Genomic DNA, 21,618 nt, shown 5'->3' on the forward strand with positions numbered 1-21,618 from the left:
TAACTGTCGGGTAATGTCTTCTCCTGCTTGTGAGCCCCTTACATTCTCTGATGCTGACAGGTATGAGGCATAGCATGGTGCTATACGTGATAAAATCCAGGCCTTACGCTCTAATAACAGTACCTGGTCCTTAGTTCCTTTTCATCCTTTGATGAATGTTATTGGTTGCCGGTGGGTGTACAAGATAAAACGTCGTGTGGATGGCAATGTTGAGCGGTATAAGGCATGTTTGGTGGCTAGAGGCTTTACTCAATAGGAAGGCATTGATTATTCTGAAACCTCAAGTCTAGTTGTTAAGCACACAACAGTCAGATTAGTGTTCTTCATTGCGGTCTTGTGTAATTGGAAGATTCATCAACTTAATATTCATAATGTCTTCCTTAATGGTGTTCTTGTCGAAGAGGTCTACATGAGACAACCTTTAGGTTTTGTTGATTATGTTCTTCCCTATCATGTGTGCTAGTTGCATAAGTCTTTATATGCTTTAAAATAGGCTTAATGGGCATGGTACACTCGTTTGAGTGATTTTCTGATTTCTGTTGGTTTTCATGCTTCTAAGGCTAACACCTCCTTATTTATCTTGTCTGTTGGTGCTAATATCTTCTATCTTCTGGCTTATGTTGATGACATTCTACTTACGGGTAGCAACTCTGCTATGCTTCACCACCTAATACGGTTACTGAGTTCAGAGTTCAAGTTTCGTGACTTAGGCACCGTTCACTATTTTTTAGGCATTGAGGTTCAACCCACTACTATGGGTCTGATGTTACGCCAGCATAAGTATATTCTTGACATCCTCACTTGAATGGGTATGACCTCTTGCAAACCGGTTGATACTCCTATCTCTACTTCTAAAGTCATCATACTATCAAATCCCTTGTTTTCTGACCCTATACGGTTTCGTCAAATTATGGGTGCTCTTCAATATCTCATCTTTACGAGACTAGATATCTGCTTTGTTGTTAACAGAGTCTGTCAGTTTATGCATGCTCCTATAGATTCTCATTGGGATGCCGTTAAACGCATTTTGTGTTATCTACGGGGTACGACCACCTATGGCTTACATTTCACTCGCAGTTCCTTCTTTGCTCTCCATGGCTTTACATATGCGAATTAGGCAGGTAATATTGATGATCACAGGTCTACGGATGGTTATCTTGTCTTATTTGGTCAAACATCGATTTCTTGGAAATCTAGCAAGCAACGCACAGTTGCTCGCTCCTCCACCGAGGCTAGTATAAAGCCTTGGCTGATGGCACTGCTGAGGTTATTTGGCTTCAGTATTTATTGAGTGATATGTAGATTATTTCTAACTCTGCTCCTACTATTTGGTGTGATAATCTAGGCGTTACTCACTTATCTGCAAATCCTACCTTTCATGCTCACACTAAACATGTTGAGGTTGATTATCATTTTGTACGAGACAGGGTTGCGAAGAAAGATATTCATATTCGTTTTATCCCCTCTCACGATCAACTTGCAGATGTTTTTACTAAGCCACTTCCTACTGCTCCGTTTACTACTTTTATGTTCAAGCTTTAGGTTGATCCTCCACTCTCAGCTTGAAGGGGCATATTAATGTATCTATATAGGAAATATTTTAGACATACTATATAGAAAATATTGTAATCGTACTCTTGTGTTATAACATCCACCATTACTATTGTATATTGTTATATATATATATAAAATTAGCTAACCAATAGGTTAACCCTCAATTATTCTCAACTACACGTAAAGCTAAGATTTAAATGCCAAGGAACTATATTCATGTAAAAGAGGCTAGCTTGAAAGCATGTTCTTGCACTACCTAACACATCACCACGAGGAAGCACTATAAAACTTCATGCATTTATTATTCCAGGGGATTAAGCTTCATGAAACCAAACAAAAGAAAAGAAAGTTGCAACGTTCTGAACTAAAATCCATGGGTACGTAATATACTAGCATATTTCTCTATTATGTAAAGGGAGATAATCATTCCAAAACAAATTCATGCTTCTATAAAAGAGCCTTTGCTTTTCTTGCAAGCACAACTAATGGCCACACTACACTGTAACAGGCCTTCTAACTAAGAAAAACAAAACGGGATATGGTGGGCATGAAAGAGCAGTGAGAGAGAAACCCATACCTGTTACAACCGTGAAGTCCTAGACTTCTTATTTATGAACGTTTGTCATGCCCCGAATATTCCATAGTGCTTGGGTAGATGCTACGCCATTGTTAGGGATGCTAGAGACTTGAAAAACTGATGTTGGAAACCAAAACAGAATAACCAGGTTGTTATAAATTTGGTTTCAACTTCTTTTGCCCCAGCTGAAGCTGCCTTTTTAGATGGAGCTATTGAATACTTGATGAGGTTAACTGGTTTTGGAAGTTAAGGTTCAAAGTTTATATCTCTGGTAGAGGATTTTGAACAATTAGGGTGTGGCGGTGGAGTCTAGCGTATATAAGCTTTTTAACGGTAACAGAAAAAATTTAGACTAAGTGCAGGTTGCAGCTTGCGTGTGTTTATTTGGAGATGATGGTGTTGTGACTTGTGAGATCTGATCAGATTGACTGATGTTTTATGGCTGAGTGTTTGCAAACACAGTGTGTGGATGCTGGTGTGGTGTTAGGTGCTAGTGTAGCTTTCGATTTGAAAAGGGGAGGTTGTGTTTTTTTGAACCATGGGAGGAAGAGTGGTGGTTTTGTGTTGTTTTTTAAGGCTGGTATTTGGTTGCTGAAAATGATGGAGGAGGAGGAATGACGGTGTTGTTTGAAATAGGGGAGAACAATGGTGTTGTTTTTTTGGTTTTTACTACTGGAACCCCCCCCCCCCCCCCCCTATTGAACTAAACGGGGCTCATATAAATAGGAGAAGAGGAAGATATAATGTTCCATCCTGACTCAGCTCCTAATCCTTTTGATCCTCTTGGATTGATCCCAGTCATTAATGCCAACCCTACAACCTTATACTTTCAAACTAGTTTGTAAAGATTGGTCGAGTAAGTGGTTATTAATCGGTGTTGTAGCGGCTACAGAGAGAATCACTTAACGGGAATCATGCTAGGAGGTAATACGATATTAGAGCTACCAAAGGAGCATTTTTTTTTTTCTTACTTGAGGCGTGAGAGAGCATTAAATGCTCTGTTAAAAAGAAACTCCGGTAAGAAAATGACAGTAGTGTCAAAACAAAAGGATTGTTTTGTTCATTTTACAAAAGGATCTCTAATCTTCTAACTTCGTTGAATTCAGGCAATTTAGGTTGATTTCTTAAGATTTCTATCGATTAAGTTCCTGGTTATATCAATTTGAACCCTCAATTTTCAGCGCCTCAATTAACTTTTAAACTTCCAATTTCTTCATATTTACCCCTGATTTTAATCAAGTCTCTTTCATCTTAATCCTTGGTTTTAGGATTCTTCAATTTACCCCTCAATTTGTTACCTAGCTTGTTGCATATCTTCGTCTGCATTCCAGTGTCCAAGCAACACAATTTTTGTGGTCGTGCTTGATGGCTGGTAACATGTTGGTGGGTAAAAGAAACTGACGCCATGCAAATTAGCAGTTGCAAGACAACACTCACATCCAACATTTGCATTAAATTTCATTTACATGCCCCAAAGATAGAGGCAAACATTAATGAAAAAGCCAAGGATGTAATAAATACATCTAGCTGGATGTGCATATTCAGTGGATGTAGCCCTGACTTCTTCATGCTATTTAACAATAATCTGAATGGGACTCGTAGAAATCACTCGGGCAAGGAGACATGACTTCTTGTTCTAGTAACTGCAATGCTTGGTTCATTGTTGGCCGATCATCCGGGTTTGCATCCGTGCACCTTGTTGCTATCTCAAGAATTACCTCCAGAGTTTCCATATCTGTATCTTTGCACCTTGTATCCACTACATCTTCCAACCTGTTCTCTCTCAATAGGGTGTTCATCTGTTTGAGTTTAAATTATCAGTACAAGTTAGACTTGAACAATTCTGCTCTTTCAGGCCAATATCAAAGCTGAGATGAGAAACACAGGGGAGAAAGAGTTTATGAAAGCTTACCCAACCAACAACATTTAAGCCTCTCTTTACAAAAGCTGGATCAGTTGGTCTTTTTCCAGTTACAAGCTCTAGCAAGAGAACTCCAAAGCTATAGACATCTGATTTCTCGGTAGCTATCCCACTCTGCAGATACTCTATTCAGAGCAGTCAATTTAACAATCAATCAGTGACTCTGCACCTTAGGATTATGGCATATGAAAGATTCTGGTCATTATGAGGATTGCAAAATTTTCCCACTGTAACAGTAACAGAGTTATGGATTGTTCTTGAAGATATAGATTTCCAAGTAATGGCAGTAACAGAGTTATGGATTGTTCTTGAAGATATAGATTTCCAAGTAATGCCTAAAGGTCTATATAAGCAGTATAATGGAAAATGAGGAGTAGCCTCAGACATAAATTTGAACAGTGAGAAGGGATTGCTAGATTTATGGGATTCACTTAACTAAAAACACCTGTTTCTGTTACTCTTCAGTCGCAGTCTATTATTTTACTCACCCTACAATTGGGCCACGACCATTACACTCTATTTATTATTTATAACACACAGACACTTACAAGCATTTATTTCCTATGAGTAATTCTCTAAATTTTAGGATCATCTACCTCTCTCTGCCCTATGCTTGATGGTAATAACACATAGTAGATTAAATTAGTTTTACTAAATATTCAAGATTAGCCTATACTAACTGTCATTTAACTACCGCTTTAGGTAACTAACCATGACAGCATTATACGAAAAGGTGGCTTCCAAGAGTCCTTTCAAATCATTCACTAAGGTTCCATACCAATCCGGACTGCTCCCCCATAAGAATCCATCAGCAGTCAACGCAGAGCAGATATTAAGCATTTTGACCACAAAATTGAGGTAACTAATTTACACTTTACTTTTTCAATCAGCATTGGTGCCTTCTTGTTACTATATTATCTTTCCGATTTTCTTTTCCTCAAACTAAAAACTGAAGAAAATCATTAGCTACTGAGTTACTAGGACCAACCATGAAATTCAGCAAAAAAACTGAATAAAATCATTAGCCACTGAGTCTATCAATAGGTGGGGGGTTTTCTCGAAGAGAACTAGCACCTTCCATTAATGTGATTCTCTCTCTTCCCTGACTTTTACTTAGTTTTGTGTCTTCCACAAATCAATCAAACAAACATTGCACCATTTTCAATCATTAAAATGACAGGAAACTCTTTTTTAAAAAAATAAAAACTTGCAGATGGACAAGACACTAGATTTAAGGATTTTAACCCCTGAACAAATTTTCAATCAGAAGCATGAAATGACAGCATGAGTACTCTACAGCAGTTAATTGAATGTGGCCATAAATGACAACCAGAGTTTATTCTCCAATAAGAACAGCTTGAGCAGCTCCATTGTCAGTAAGTTAAGAATTCAATGTGAAGTTGTCAGCTCAGAAAGCTTTGGAATCACAGCAACCATGCATTTTCATGTTGCTCTACATTTAAGTTTGCTTTGCATAACCATATATTTCTTGAATTATGAACTAAAGCTTCTTTGTCTAAAGCACCTCACAATTTATGATTTACATGTTTACCAACACACAATGAAGCACATGCTACAAGAACCAGGCTACATATTCATTTCAGTGAAACAGTCCTCAAGGAGATCGCAATACTTGACTCACAACAAATAAATATCGAACATGAAACACGGCTAAATTAATATGGTCAGGTCAATCTTATGGTTATTTTCCTTTGCCTCCATCCAGTTTTCACACTTGGTTTACACAAATGAACATTATAAGCTTTACAAGATAAAAGTGAGCTTAGTTACAAGATAAAAGTACAATTAAGTGATGAGGTCAATGCAATGCAAAGAAATGAAGAGTTGCCATGGTCCCATGGAAAACTGGTAAAAATGTCAGTGTCAATTATGGACCACACCAAGTTACTAGATCATGTTGATGTTCACAATTTTGAAGGCCTTTCTAAATTCCAGAAGTTGAATAGAATTCAATCACAATTCCATCGTGAGGAAATATAATCCCTACTGCCACCACTGTCAATATGAAAATTTTCAATCTAGTGCATCTAACCTCAATATCCACATTTTATATGTATATGAAAATAAAATAAATAAAAGAGAATTACAGATAAATTTAACTACTAAATAATAAATATAGTTTATAAAGCTATTAAAAAACTTGATCAGCAAAACAAACCTAAATAATCGAATTTTAATCTTGCGGGACTAGCTTCATCCTGAATCATAATGAATCCCTATTATATTAAGGAATCAAGAACATATGCATAAAGTCCCAGTTAATTTGATCTCCTAATCTCCTAAAAATAACGTTTTCAAGATAGTTTATCAAGGAACACAGAAGTAACAGTCATGTTGAACAGGGAGCATTAATGTCAGTAGGACAAGTTTTCACATATTGCAGGAAAACCTCACATCACATGGCAAACTTAAAGAAATGTATCATGAACAACTAACCACAAATCAGACATAGCTCAGATCAACAGGAAAGTACTCTCCAGATAAACAATGCAGAGATGTTTTAAGAAGGATGATGAAAAGAACACGCACCTGGTGCCAAATAACCAAAAGTGCCAGCCACTACAGTCGTGACATGGGCATCCTCATCTACCAAAAGTTTTGCTAGACCAAAATCAGATACATGGGGCTCCAAATTTTCGTCAAGGAGAATATTGCTGGATTTTATGTCACGATGAACTATCTTCGGACAACAGTCATGGTGCAAGTATGCAAGCCCCCGAGCAGAACCTAGTGCTATTCTTAAACGAGCACTCCAGTTTAACAGTCGTTCTTCTTGGCCATGTTCTGAAAAAGTAGTGATAAGACCAAAGAAAAAAGAAAAATAAAACGTATCAGCGCTTACTAAATTTTTTGGATAGGGACGTGCATGTCCATCACCATATATTTGAGCATACATTCCAACAGCAAACAACACACATGTTCTGGTATTAAAAGTGGAAATTACCTAATAGGCTAGATTCACGAAACAAGTCTCTCATAGAAATTGTGCAATACAAATTGTACACCACATTTGGTCATAAATGCCTTACACAAAAGTAAAACCTAGATCTGTTGGTGCAGTTGTCCAAATGACAAAATTCAGTTTATTTTGGGAATATGAATTAAACATTAAACAAGAAAGCACTAAAGCACAATCATCATTGATAATAAGCCACTTGGCAATTCTAAAAAGTTCCTTCAGATTTCTTTTCATTTTTCTCAGTGACTTCCTAGTCTCTATATTAGGCAATAGTGTTTATTTCAAAGCCCAAAATCATTGTGAATCATGTTTGCTGCTTCTAATCTACTATTTAACATATGCCTACAATATTATAGTTAAGTGAGAAAGATTAAGCACTGATGCCATGTTTTCTACTATCATACTAAGTTGTCAATGCCTAACTATTTCTCTTGTTCTTAATATATATATATATATATATATATATATATATATATATATATATAAAGAAAGAAAGAAAGAAAGAACGAGAAAAAACTATTACACATTTGTTGTTGACTATAACTCTGTCCCTAATCGCTATAAACACTATATAGATGTTTTATAGATGTGTGGGTGTGTGACTGTGTCTTATAAACCACAATATTGAACACCACATAGCGAAAGTATACCATGCAAAAAGTCATCTAAACTGCCCATGGCCAGGTAATCATAGATAAGAAGCTTTGACATTGGAAGCCTGCAGTAGCCTCTCAGGTTTACCAAATTTATGTGGTTGATGCTCCCCAAAATCTCCAATTCCCTCTCAAAAACTTGATCAGATCCTTCCCGACTGCGATCAATTCTTTTAACAGCAAATGTGCCACAATCATTCATGACCATACGGAAGACAGTACCAAAGCCTCCTGAACCTACAATATCCTCTTCATCAAGAGACTCCAGCTTTTCAATGATCTCACAGGAATGATATGGCAGGTCACCATGAAAAGTAATGAGCTTTGCACCTGACAAAAATTTCAGAGGTTTGTAACTTGAAATGAAGGACAGAAGAAAATGATAAAATTTAGAGCCTTTGAGCTTACTTGCTTCTTGATCAACTTGCTTTTTAACTTCTGTGTATTTCTTGGCAGCTCTTTCCTTCTTTGATACCAAGCAAATCCAAAGGAATATAAGGAGCACAAGGAGTGTAATGGCCATAGTTGACATTACACCAATTAGCAACCCTTTGATGTAATGAGAGGATCGTTTTGGAGGAACTGAAAAAATACCAATGTTCAGATCAAAATAGAAATAGTCCCAATATTATTATTACATGTACAGTCAAAAAGTTTCAGAAAATTTCGAATGAAACTCGCCTGCTGCTTCATCACTTGCTGCATGAGGTAAAACTGCAGGGAATCCCAAAGAGGTTCGACATGGCTTGTGCACTTGTCTACCACAAAGATCCGAGTTGCCAATAAACCTAACCATGAATGAGCAGTAGGCAGACTAAGAAACAGAGAGGATGATCCCCAAAAAAGAGTTAAGAAGCTTTTCAAGAGGCATCCTGATGTTATATAACTAATAGAGACGCTGATATTACATACTTTGCACACAGTTTAATGTTCCAATTCTGAAGAATATGAATATTCATCTCATTTATCCCTCCCAATAAATTAATATGGTAGACCCAGACGGTCACCAACATCCTTCTATTTTCCACCAAAACTTGGATGTCAGACGTAGAGGTTAAATGTAAGGAGTGATTTTAAACATCAAGTAAACACATCCAAATGACTCACACGGTTAACAGGAACTTGCACACTTGCCTTCACATAGACAGAAATGTGGGAATGCCGGCCCTTAAAATTTTAGAAATCAAGTGGTTCAATACTGTTTCACATTCGACTAAAATTTATACTTTAGATAAAAACATATGAAAACACTAGACATCAATTAGACACAACAAACATTCTCTTTTGTCACAATTGAGTGTTGTTACCAAACTCTTTTTTTTTTCTTTTGAAACATCTTTCCTGCCACAACCTCAATAAAAGCTAAAAGCATTATGGATAAAGATAAGAGCACTCACGAATTGTTCCCAAAAGTAGAAAGAGATCCAAAATCAGGGATTTCACCTGAGAAAGAGTTGGTAGACAAGTTCCTGAAAAGATAAGACAGAGAATAAATAAATTAGTACAATATCTAGTTTCAATTCAAGGGCATCGAATACAGACTTTGAAATTCTAGAATTCAATTCCCAAAATTCTATTTGAACTTACAGGTGGCGCAAGCGTGTAAGGCGGCCAATAGATGAAGGTATGGCACCCTTTAGCAAATTGCTTGATAAATCCCTAAATTCAACAAACAAAATTCAAATCAACTCGACTGTGACAATAAGAACCACAAAGGAGAAAGAGGATCAGTGATCTTACAGGATATTGAGGTGGGAAAGGTTTCCAATATCTGCTGGTATTCCTCCTTGGAGATAATTAGCCATCAAGTAACTATAGACATGATCAATAATAATTGCAATTGCAAATGAGGTTAAAGTCAATAAACATTCTCCCATGAGAGTGAAAAAAATGAAAAGAATATGAAAGACATTACAGGAGGAAAGAGCAAAACCCCAATCTCATAATCATACTTACATGGCCCTCAGCTCAGTACAATTACTAATTTCATAAGGAATAATTCCATGTAAGCTGTTCTGGTGAAGCGCCCTGTATCACCAAAAGAAATTAATGGGAAAAATTGGAAATTTGGCATGAAATGCTTTAACCCATTTCCTGTTTTGCTTTTGAGTTAAAAAATAAATAAAGAAGAAGAAGAAGAAGAGACGGGCATTTAACTCACAATCTTTGTAATCTACTGAGTTTACCAATGCTGGGAGATATAATCCCTCCCAATTCCATGTAAGGCAAGTTTCTGAAGCGTACAAAAGTAAAGAAAAATTAAAAGTTTGTGGATGTAAAATTGGATATATGAAGCAGGGCAGTGGGGCATACATTGAGGTGACCCTTTGGTCTTGGGGATGACAAGAAATACCAGTCCATTTGCAGGGAGATTCATCAGTAGCTTGCCAATTGGTAAGGATGTTTCTACTATCATTCCATGTACTCATGATCTCTAACAATGTCAGTCCTTGAAAAAGGAAAATCAAGACTAAATCAGCATAGCAGAAAGATCTAGACATTCATCTGACCAAAAAAATAGAAAACACAAAAGTGTTGCTCAAAATAGTGCAGGAATGAAAATAGGTTTTTCTGGGGACAGCAATGGTGGTGTTCTTACCATCTTCAGAGAGAGCAAGGGAGCAAGTACTCAAAAGGGTCACAGAAGAAATCACTGAAAAGATCCAAAGAAGCAAAACCATTTTCATATTCCCTTCAAAACAAAGGGTTTCTTCTACTTTCTAGCTTTGAAGCAAAGCAAGAGTGCTGGAGAGACCTGAGAAAGTGGTGAAACAACAGAAACTATGATAATTTGTACCAAGTAAGAAAAAAAAGAAGGAGAAAGAAGAACTTTTTTGAATGTGGAAAAGATAAAGAAACTGAGAAATAGATGCGGGTAAGCTAAAGCCAGAGTGCTGCTTACTTGAGATCTGCAATTACAGAGATAAAACTAGTGGAGATAAGTAATCATTTTAAAACTAGTGAGAAAAAGGGGGTTTTAGGCCCTCTCTCTCCCTCAAAAATTCTCTGGTATGTATATTTTATGAGCAGAGTGAAAGACAGACTTTTCGAAAGTGGGTAGGGTATAGAAAGTTGTGCGCCAAAAAGTAGCAGTAGTAGCCGTTTGTCCAAACAAATTCAAACATAACATGATAGCAGGAGAGGAGTATCCCAACCATACTCTCACGGCTATTGTCAAACCTCTAAACTCGCTACATATTACCACCACATGTATGGATCCCGACATTACTCTTTTTGTACTTTTAATAAAATTAAAGGGAAAATTATAACATCTCTTAATTCTTTTTACTTTATTTTTATTCTTTTAAAAATTCCAGTTTATAACTTTATATGCAAAACAAAAAATAGATTGTTTTATCATTATATTCTAATTAATAATTAAAAAAACCCTTTAAAAAGTATTAGAAATATAAAATTACCTGACCTAATTATTGAAATATTTTTCCTTGAATGCTACTTTTTTTCTTTTGATAGTGTTTAATATTGTAATAATGGTTATTTTTTAAAATATTTTTTATTTAAAAATACATTAAAATAATATTTTATTTTTATTTTTTTAGATTTATTTTTATCATCAATACATTAAAATAATTAAAAAAACATTAAAAAATAATCTGAATAAAATAATTTTAATTTTTTTTATAAAACACACTCGCAATTTGTAAACAAACACACTCAAATTTATTTCTCTAATTTATCTGGTAAGTTCGGAAAAAAAAATGGTTGGATTTAAATTTTAAGGCCCGAAAAGGACATAAAAAAGGTTCGTGTATTACCCTCCTTGACTAATATCAAAATCAACAACATGAACGCCATCGTCGCAACTATTCATCTCTCAATCTCTCTCATGGCCACAATGATGGCAAGATTTGCAGCCATGAAACCAAGCTTGAAACAACAAGACATGTCAACCATTTAGGTGGTGGTTCAGTGGTAAGAGCTTGGGACCAAGAGATTTGCTCTCTTTATGGTCTCAGGTTTGAGCCCTGTGGTTGCTCATATGATGACCACTGGAGGCTTACATGGTCGTTAACTTCAGGGCCTGTGGGATTAGTCGAGGTGCGCGCAAGCTGACCCAGACACCCACGTTAAACTAAAAAAAACAACAAGACATGTCATGTAATGATTGGGTTGCATTCACATGTTCCTTGTTGTACAAATCCAGTATAGTTGATGGTTTTTTCATTATAATCAGCCCCGTTTGATTTTATTTTTTAAAAGTATTTTTTAAAAATTAAAAAACAAATCTTCAAATTAATATTTTTGATGTTTTTAGATCATTTTGATGCGCTGATGTCAAAAATAATTTTTAAAAAATATAAAAAAATTATTTTAATATATTTTCAAGTAAAAAATACTTTAAAAAACAACTGCAACCTTAATCTGAAATCAACACATCCTTCATATAACATGAGAGAAAGAGGTAAAGATTTCAAAAAGTGAATATCCATTTAACCTTCGTAAATGAATGATGATGCTTTGATTACCGATGAAAGATGAGAAGGAAGTGGGTGATGAAGAAATTGAATTATCATAAAAAATAGAATAACTCATAAGATTTTATATTGTTTTAGACCGTTCAATGTAAATAACATATACAATATCACCTTCTTCATTATTATCGTCATCATCAAGGAGTTGTTTTTCCGGTTTCAAATGACAAAAGTCCTTCTTGGCTCTCCATAGCAAGACAATTAAAATTTAATATATATTTCAAAAAAAAAGATTTTTTTACATGGTACTTGTTAACAGCTAGAATGTAAGTGATTTCTCAACTAAACTATTTTGAAGTTTATTGTTCATTATTTCTTAATAATACAAAAAAAATTATATCCTTTTTCATTATACTTCTCACCCTAGTTTTCATTTTTTATATATATATTCTTAAGAATCCTTGACTGTAAAATAAATAATAATAATAATAAGTTACATTCATTCAAGTGATATATTTATTTATATTAAAATATTCTATTCAAATTATAGAAAACAATTTCCATTTTCATGGTGCAATTTAAATTTTATAATTGATTTTTAGCATATTTTAAACATTAAAATTATTTTCCAAATCAATGGACATAACATAACCAATCATAGCAAAAGAATTTGTTTTTAAATGAATAAATACTAAGTAAGGCTGATAAAGGGTTGGTAACTCAAGAATTATATTATCTATAAATTAATAACAAATAATTATTGTTTTTCAACCTATTTTCTGCTATAAAATCAAATATTATTATGATTTTTTGAGTGTGGTTGCGGTTGCTTTTTAAAATATTTTTTGTGCTGAAATATATTAAAATAATTTTTTTTATTTTTTTAAAATTATTTTTGATATCAGTACATCAATTTAAAATAAAATAAAATAATTTTTAATTAAAAAAATTTACAATTCAAAATAAAAAAATTTAAATTTTTTTAAAATAATACCGTGTTTTTAAATAGTAGCTTTCTCTGTAATATTATCAAATGTAGAAAAGTAATACATTTTATTAGAATTCATTTTTCGTGGAGTTCACATTCTTAAAAAAAAAAAAAAAAACAATTTTCGACCACCAAACTACTAGAAAAGAGAGTAGAAAAGCACGTTAATTCTAAGCATGTTAAGCATGAGGTAGAGAGTATGCATACTGAACGTGCACATGCGAGTGGACTTGGAAACCGGTCTGTGACTGATGCTGCTTTGAAAGATGTCTGATTCGCTCAGAGATTTAAAGATACTTGTGTCCTTACGTCCATATTCAAATCTCTTGTAAATTATTTTCCATTACTTGATTTTCAAATTTCATGTTTAAAGAATCTTAATAACCACTGTAATTTAGTGTTTATAATGTTGTTGTGGTTGTTTTTAAAAATATTTTTTATTTAAAAAAATATATTAATAATATTTTTTTATTTTTTAAAAATTATTTTTAAGGTTAATACATTAAAATAATTTAAAAATATCAAAAATATATTAATTTAAAATAAAAAAAATTTAAAATTTTGTTAGAAACACTTTCCGAACAAACTATCAAACAGCTTATTCTTTCTTTTTTTTTTTTCTATAAGAAAATAGAGGGAAAGTAATTATATATTTTCAAACATATTTCTTTTTGAATAAAAATAACAGCATTTTGTTTTTGAGGATTGAGATTATTATTATTTTTTTTTTTTTTGAAGAAATCAGATCAAATTCATCATCTTTTAAGATGAGAGCTAGTTTCCACTTTTGGATGGTTAAATTTAAAAAATATATATTTTAATGAAAAATATTAAAATTCCAATTAGAATTAATTGAGAGTTTATGAACAAAAAGAACTAAACATACAAGGTGATAGGCAAAATTGTTTTTGCCTTGAGGCCAGGGTCGCCACAGCCTACCCTTTAGATTCGGCTCTTGTGAATAATATTTAGAGTATATTTGTTTTTATATTTTAAAAATATTTTTGAAAAAAATTAAATTTTTTATTTTTATTTTAGTTTTAAATTAATATTTTTTTAGTGTTTTCAAATCATTTTGATGTGCTGATGTGAAAATGATTTTTTTTAAAAATATATTATTTTAATATATTTTTGAATGAAAAAAATACTTTAAAAAACAACTACAATCATATTCTTAAGCACGCTTTTAGTTATGAGATATGAAATATTAACTTATAATCCAATTAAAATTATGAATTTCAAACAATTTAGATTAATTGGTTAAGAGGTTTTTTAAAATAACTAGATTTCTAATCATAAATATGATAATTCCCTTCAAATTTTGATGAATATATCATATCAAGTTAAGTAGCATGTGAAGTGAATACACATTCTAGTTTTTAAAAATAACTAGATTTCTAATTAAAAATAAAAAAGAAGTTTAATTCAAGAAACGAGAAACATGGTAATTGGGTACTTTCAAAACAAAAGAAATGCCAAACTATCTGCCGGTCAACTGATGACCGACCGAAATGATCAATGCTAGTCTTGTAAAGTAAAAAATAAAAATAAAATAAAAACTATCACCAATATCTGATATATAACTCTCTCCTAAGACACGTCAATAAAAATAAAATAAAAACTATCACCAATCAAAACTATCAATGCTAGTTTTTTTTAAAAATTAATATTGTTTTAGTATTTTTAAATCATTTTAATGCACTGATATCAAAAATAACTTTTAAAAAAATAAAAAAATATTATCTTGATATATTTCTGAATAAAAAATACATTGAAAAACAACCTTAATCACACTTTTAATAGGCTCTAAGTACGCCAATAAACTGGATCATTCCCTGCAAAAGTTTAGATAAGAGAATATGTTCTCGCATCACCTTTTTATGTAGAAAGCTTGACTAACAAGAAAAAGTGTACTTCAAAGTTTAAACTTCATCGTTTTAAAAAAATATATCATAAACCAAAACAACACTTTGAAATAGATATAAAGGATATATTGAAAGTATAATAGCGATTGTTTTTCAAAATATTTTTTTTTACTTGAAAATATATTAAAATAATATATTTTTTTAAAAATATATTTTTAATATCAGTACATTAAAATAATCTGAAAACATCAAAACTTATTAACTTAAAGAAAAAAAACATAAAATAAAAAATAATTTTTTTCAAAATTACAAAAATAAACATACTCAAATTCATTATAGAGACGGTATAATTAATGTTTTCTGGTACTTGTTTCCTAATGAGTTGCTGTGATCAGTAAGAACAACCGAATAGAATACAATTTTCTCCACCAAAACTATTTATTAAATCAATGCACGTACTAAAATTGTGTTCTTCGACTTCATTATTTGTGATAATGTTATTAGGAATTAGTTAATCAACTAATTTTAATTCAGCAATTGCATGATGCTTGCTTGCAATAATATCAATCAGGTTGGTCCATGCTCCAAGATGGGTTTAATAGTATATTTTACCCATAAACTATTAGGATTGTTCTAAAACAAGACTTAAATTATCGATTTGTTCTATCATATCCTCATATTATTTTTATTAAACAAATTAAGGCATTCAGTCAAATTTGATCCAGCTTTAACCGTTAGTCTGAGTGTACACGACGTCGTCGTTTTAAAACAATTCTTGATTTTTTTACTAATAAAAAAAATAAAATTGCTTGAAAACAACATTGTTCGTAACAAGGGTAAGTAAGAGATGTTAGTCTTGTCCATCAAATTTGACGACACATATTCTTAATCAAAATCAAAAACAGTAATTGAGGTCTTATATTACTACAATCTCAATAATTTAAGGGTAAAAGATTTCATTAAATCCTCTACAATGTAATGTTCATCCTGAACTCAAGGTTTGGTGTTTTTAAAAACGTGATAGCAGTTGTAGTTTAAAATGTTTTTAAAAATTACAAATTTTTTTAAAATTATTTTTGACACTAGCACCTCAAAACGATCTGAAAACATAAAAATAATAATTTTAAATATAAAAAATTCAAATTTTAAAATAACACGATTTGAATACGCTTTCCCAAACCGGATTAAGCAGGAGAAAGCTCACTAACAATGATTATCATGCTGAATCATGCATGCTCGACCTTCATTAAAAGGAGCCGTTGGGGTCAAAAGTGTAAAGATGATGTATTCATAGACTCTGTTGAAAGCCAATGGCCAAATGATTACTTGCTATGTTTCGAACATGATGACAATCTTTATTCGATGCAAGTTTGCACTTCAAGCAACCAAGCTGGTGGTTGCTTTCAATGGTGCGGTCTGTGGCTTCAAATATATGATGAACGGTGCAAAGAACAATTCAAAGATGTGACAAAGCAAATACTCCATGCGATATGCCTCCACATAGACAGTAATATTTTTATAGTATGAATGATAAGTGAATTTTCTCATATTATTATCACCTTCGTTTCATATTATTTGATAAATATATCTAATTAATGTACATGCATGTGCGTGCGTTTAACATAGGGCTGCGAGTCTTTTTAATGCACATAAAATAATCTAGTAAATGTTCAATAAAATCCTTATAAGAACTTATTCAAATCAAGAGTTCTTAACAGAATAACTAAGTAGAAGTAAGAAATTAAATTACTATGATCCGCGTGTGTTAATGTAAAAGAACTTTAGCTTGTATTATAATTCAATAAACCTTTATATCTTATACTAATATTTGTATACGTTTATAATTATCTATGCATATAAGATTCAAGCTCTATAACAATTTAAATAGGGCCACATTCAACTATAAATGATGGTCAATCCCATAAACTCAATTTCTAGAATTTTATTTTTCTTTTTTCTTAGAGAGTTTTGTGTAAACCCCAACCAGATTTTTTTAATATAGGTAAACTCATTCTTGCTACGCTAGACGAGTAGTCAGTATAAGCAATGGAGTTATGTCAACTTCATGGCTGCAAAGAGCCTGAAAATCCACTAATTTCTCTAAATTTTGATTGATCAACCAGTGATAGACATGCCCAAAGATGAGTCATCATTGTCTAACTCAATGGTACAACACATAATTGTCCTAACCTATTTTTTACCCTTAATTTTTCTATTTAATTATATTTTTATGATGATAATATAAATAATAAAAAAGAGAGAAAAAAAAAAGAATTTAGGGAGTAACATAAAGAGAAAGAAAGAAACAAAGAAAAGGAAATTGATGTTATTAGGAAGTAAAAATAATAATGGGAGATTATGCAAAATAGGATAACAGAAATAATAGAAAATCAAGCAAAATTGAAAAATTATTGAAAGAGACCCTGCACATTAAGAATATGAGATTTAATTAATTAGAAATCCATAATCAAGAATGAAACAATATAAATTGCCTAATATTATTTTTCTAGTTTAGTTTCTCCTGTTTTGCAGAGAATTCCAAGCAATATAAATAAGAGACACTTAAAAAGATTGAAAGGAGAGACTCTTTCAAAGTCATACAATTTCAAGTAGGAGACACTCATACAATTTCAAGGGATTGACATATAAAAAGATTGAAAAGAGAGACTCTTTCAAAGTCTAGCCAAACAAAAGACCTAGTAAAAATAAGACAAAAAAAAAAAGAACAAAAACCCCTAACACAAGGGAAAAAGAAGAAAAAATAACAGAGTTCAATTTGTCAAGCAACAACATCCATATTTTCAACCTTCGATCTCCCATCTCCAGTGAAAATGGTCGACACCTCCCACACCAATAAGAAGAAGAGTGAGTTGGGCACCCCATAAAGTGGTCCACATGCACCATCTTACCTTCATAGCATGAGCAATAAAGCTTCACAATCTAACTTGTTAGTTTGTGCATGTAGTTTTTTAGCAATTTTCTTCACATTCCGGCCAACTTTCATGACTTGTAAAGGTTAATTTTTATCCCCATATGTGATCTATTTATTGTTCGAATAATTTTGTGATTTGTTTTATTAATTTATGAATTGCAAATGTTGTTGACGAGTATGTTATTTTGGATTAATTCATGGTTTTTCTTTTTCTTTTTTATTATGTTCATTTATATTAATCGAATTGCTGTAATATTAGTGATTATTTATAGTGGATTAATTTAAATTGTGCATAGGAAAGAAACAAGTCAAAACTCTAATCTTCGTTCACCATTGTCTTAAATCCTATCCAATAATCTAAGAAGTGAGAGCTTTATTGTCACGCTTAGATCCCAAATCACTATACTAGAAGTTTTTATCTCTAATAAACATATGTATTTAGTTTAGGCAAAATATTAGTATGTAAGCATAATTGATATTTTTATCATTAAAATCAAACAACAATACAACTTACCTTAGGTAAGATGTTTTGGGGTAATTTTCATCTTCTTTTTAGCATGACCAGCCCTTTACCTAAAAATCTCTATAAACGAGTTAGGGTTCTTAGTTACCATAAAATTAGGTGGTGATTTTTTTTTACCATTTTCAAATTAATTAGATCATCAAGTTTTCCTCGCGACAAATTACTTCTGGGCACACTCCATATGTCTTAGTATAGTCTCTTAAGTTCCCATAGATTTCGATGGGGTCATTACCACCAATCATAAGCAGGTATATTGGGGTAATATTATTAAGATCTGATCTTAAAAAGCCAAAAGAGGTCTGATAGGAGTGTGACACAATGAGAACATGTTCCAAGACACAAACACTATTGAAATGAAGTCGAATGATGCCACGAAGCCAGTTAATCTTTGATAAGTTAGATTCAGTTCGTTCAAGAACCAAAGAATACAAGAATCTCTCTCACATGTTAAACTAAAAAGTTCAGAAGTATTATTGATCAAAAGTCCCAAAATTTAGACTTACATGTGTTTAAATAGTTTTGATAAATTAACCCTAATGGATCTACCCTTATGGGCTGAATTGAGCCACTTACAAAAAATGACCCAAAATCTTTATTAGTAAGCCCAAACCTTGATTCAAACAAATCTTGGATCTTAGTTAAAAACAAAGTATTAATTAAGCTCAAACAAGGCTTTGGTTACAGCTAACAAAATAAAAATAAAGCTCATAAGTCTAAGTCTTGTTCTGCTGTGAGAAGAGAAGAAGAAAAGAAAACATTGCAAGTCTGATACAAGATTTATTTATAGCCTTTAATGCTACTCAATAATCCTAGGAACTAAAAGAGAAGTTATCGCCCCTTTGATTTCCAAGTTAAAATATGATTCTTATCTCAGCCTTGTATCAATCCTTCTTTTGAAAGGAAAAAGATTGCTACATTTAATGCTAATCTTTGCCATCTCTTAGTATCCTTCAGATATTAGGAAACACAATTAAGTTGTTGAATTATTCTGCTTGCATAACAAGAAACTTTGCCGCCACATGTGTTTTATAAGTCACATTGGATTCTTTTGTTTTCTTTATTGTGTTTTCTCTTTACGTGACAAGGAAATAAAATAATAAATCATAATATTTAAAGGAAATAATTAATGTTCCCACACATAATAGGAAATCTAAAACTAGTTAGGAATCCACAAAATACATGGAAATATTATAAAATAATGCTAGCCGAAACTGATACAAAATTGGCAACCTTGTTGTCGAAACTTCATAGCCCAAATAAGGATGGATTGAGCCCCTTTTCCACATAAATTAAATGTATTAAGGCCTTTTCTTGATGCTCCACAGGATCCTCAAGTTCAGTATTAGTCGAAACTTGCACAACTAACTCATTTAATGCTTTTTTCAATGCCTTCACTTTGGATCTTATGATTGGCCCATTTGGAACATGTAATGGGTCTTTGGTTTTTATGGGTTGATCCACTTCACAACCGAATCATGCAGGCCATATTTGATTAGTTGAATATAAAATGAAGTTCGTTAGAATAAACACTGATAACATATGGTCATACATACCCAAGGGTAAGTCCAAGAGAATTCTGTAACAACAAGCACTTTAGTAAGAATGTTTGGAATGAGTATGCCTCTTATAAGAGGGTATTTCCTAATATTTTAGGAATAACAACAAACTTAACCCAATCTAGGCATGATAAATCCTAACACGCCAGCCACACCTCATGTATACAAATAGCCATAGGCCAACTTCTTGGATCTATAAAGCTTTTATCCCACAACACAACTTGCTATTGGTAATTCTATACTATATAGGCTATTTTACAACATGGGAACCTCATTCCCATTACACAACAATTCCCTACCATCAATCAATAATAAAAGGAGGATAGATAACATAGAAGTAGCACAACACTTAAGAGAGATGAAGCTAGAAGTAGGATGAACAACAAGATTCACTTACAATTACCCATGCTATGAATGGATTGATAGACTGTACATGATTCATTGAGAAACAAAAATTGCTAATTTCAAACATTTTCTCAAGTAGGATAACCAATTTGTAAGGGAACACATCGCTAAATTCACTAATCAATATGGCGATGGTGTAATTAATAATGATTGGCACATATATTAGCCACATCAAAAGTCATCAAAGACTAGTGATGAGGAAGATGATGATCTTGTTAGTCATCAACAATATCTTTTAGATTTTTAAAAGAGATGAAAATAAGAGCAATTGTATAAAGCTCAATTTAGAAGAATGCAATGCCTAAACATTTTGGTAAGGGAAAAGGATTCTCAAGCATACACCTTACCTAATAAATAAGGCTTTCATATTACATAGACTAGCAAATTAGTTGAAAGAAAATAACTTTAAGCACCAGTTAAATTGCTTATAAAAGGTAAACTAAATGGATTAATACTCAACATGATCTCACTTACTCTTATGAAAAATAATAATATTGATTAAATATTGATCTTTGTTAAGAATAGAATCACCAAACATCCATAATTCTTAGAAATTAAAGTGTAAAGGGTTTTGTCTTTAACACCACCCCTATCTCAAGAGGTTGTAATAGACCAATATATACTAATGAGATAAATAATAGAAGAAATATTTAGAAAAATATACAAAGCCATTAAGTTGTCCAAAGTGTTAGGTCAACTATACAAGAGTTTAAAAAAGGATACAAGTACCACAACATTATCCTAAATCATTATTTATTGTATAATAAAAGCAAAAAATAGCAATAGCTCTTAAGCAAAAAAAAAAAAAAAATGATATAAAAAAGTTGTCATAATAAAGAAAAAACAAGCATATGTTGTATAACAAAACATTAATAGCATTCAAGTGCAACAAAAGTGTTCAAACCTCAAATGAGCTAGTAAACTGCAACAAATATTTTTATTCAAACAAAAGACCAAATAGATGATGAAAACAACATGATTTTGTTTTTATATAGATGAGTTTTTAGATGTTGACATGATGGATGAAGTATTAGAAACCCTTTTCAATGACAACATATAACATTAGAAGGAAATATAACTATATGTCTCATTCCTAATACAATACATAGGTGAACAAAGTGCATTAAAGAAAAAGAAGCTGAAAAAACACTTTTAAAATATAAAAGAGTGGTCATGAAAGAGTAACATTGTAACATACCTAACTTTTAAAACATATTTTCCATAATATTGT

The 21,618-nt window shown here is 32.2% G+C and overlaps 1 protein-coding gene across 2 annotated transcripts; it reads right to left on the reverse strand.

The window, feature by feature from the left end:
• Window positions 1-3,550: 3,550 nt before the first annotated feature.
• LOC7484755 (LRR receptor-like serine/threonine-protein kinase FEI 2) lies at window positions 3,551-10,741 on the reverse strand. Of its 2 annotated transcripts, XM_024581953.2 has the most exons (14): window positions 10,588-10,741; window positions 10,285-10,440; window positions 9,999-10,134; window positions 9,847-9,918; window positions 9,642-9,713; window positions 9,426-9,497; window positions 9,273-9,344; window positions 9,083-9,154; window positions 8,367-8,473; window positions 8,094-8,267; window positions 7,683-8,015; window positions 6,603-6,857; window positions 4,044-4,177; window positions 3,551-3,930 (listed from the first exon to the last, which is right to left on the reverse strand). In XM_024581953.2, the coding sequence occupies exons 2-14, from the start codon at window positions 10,370-10,372 to the stop codon at window positions 3,706-3,708; spliced, it is 1,812 nt and encodes a 603-aa protein (XP_024437721.2). In that variant the 5' UTR covers window positions 10,373-10,440; window positions 10,588-10,741; the 3' UTR covers window positions 3,551-3,705. The 2 variants fall into 2 exon arrangements, with proteins under 2 accessions (XP_024437721.2, XP_024437722.2); XM_024581954.2 differs by lacking the exon at window positions 10,588-10,741 and having other exon boundaries at window positions 10,285-10,556.
• Between the last annotated feature and the right edge of the window lie 10,877 nt (window positions 10,742-21,618).

The sequence above is a fragment of the Populus trichocarpa genome, chromosome 12 (genome assembly GCF_000002775.5).
Source record: "Populus trichocarpa isolate Nisqually-1 chromosome 12, P.trichocarpa_v4.1, whole genome shotgun sequence".
Classification (NCBI taxonomy): Eukaryota; Viridiplantae; Streptophyta; class Magnoliopsida; order Malpighiales; family Salicaceae; genus Populus; species Populus trichocarpa.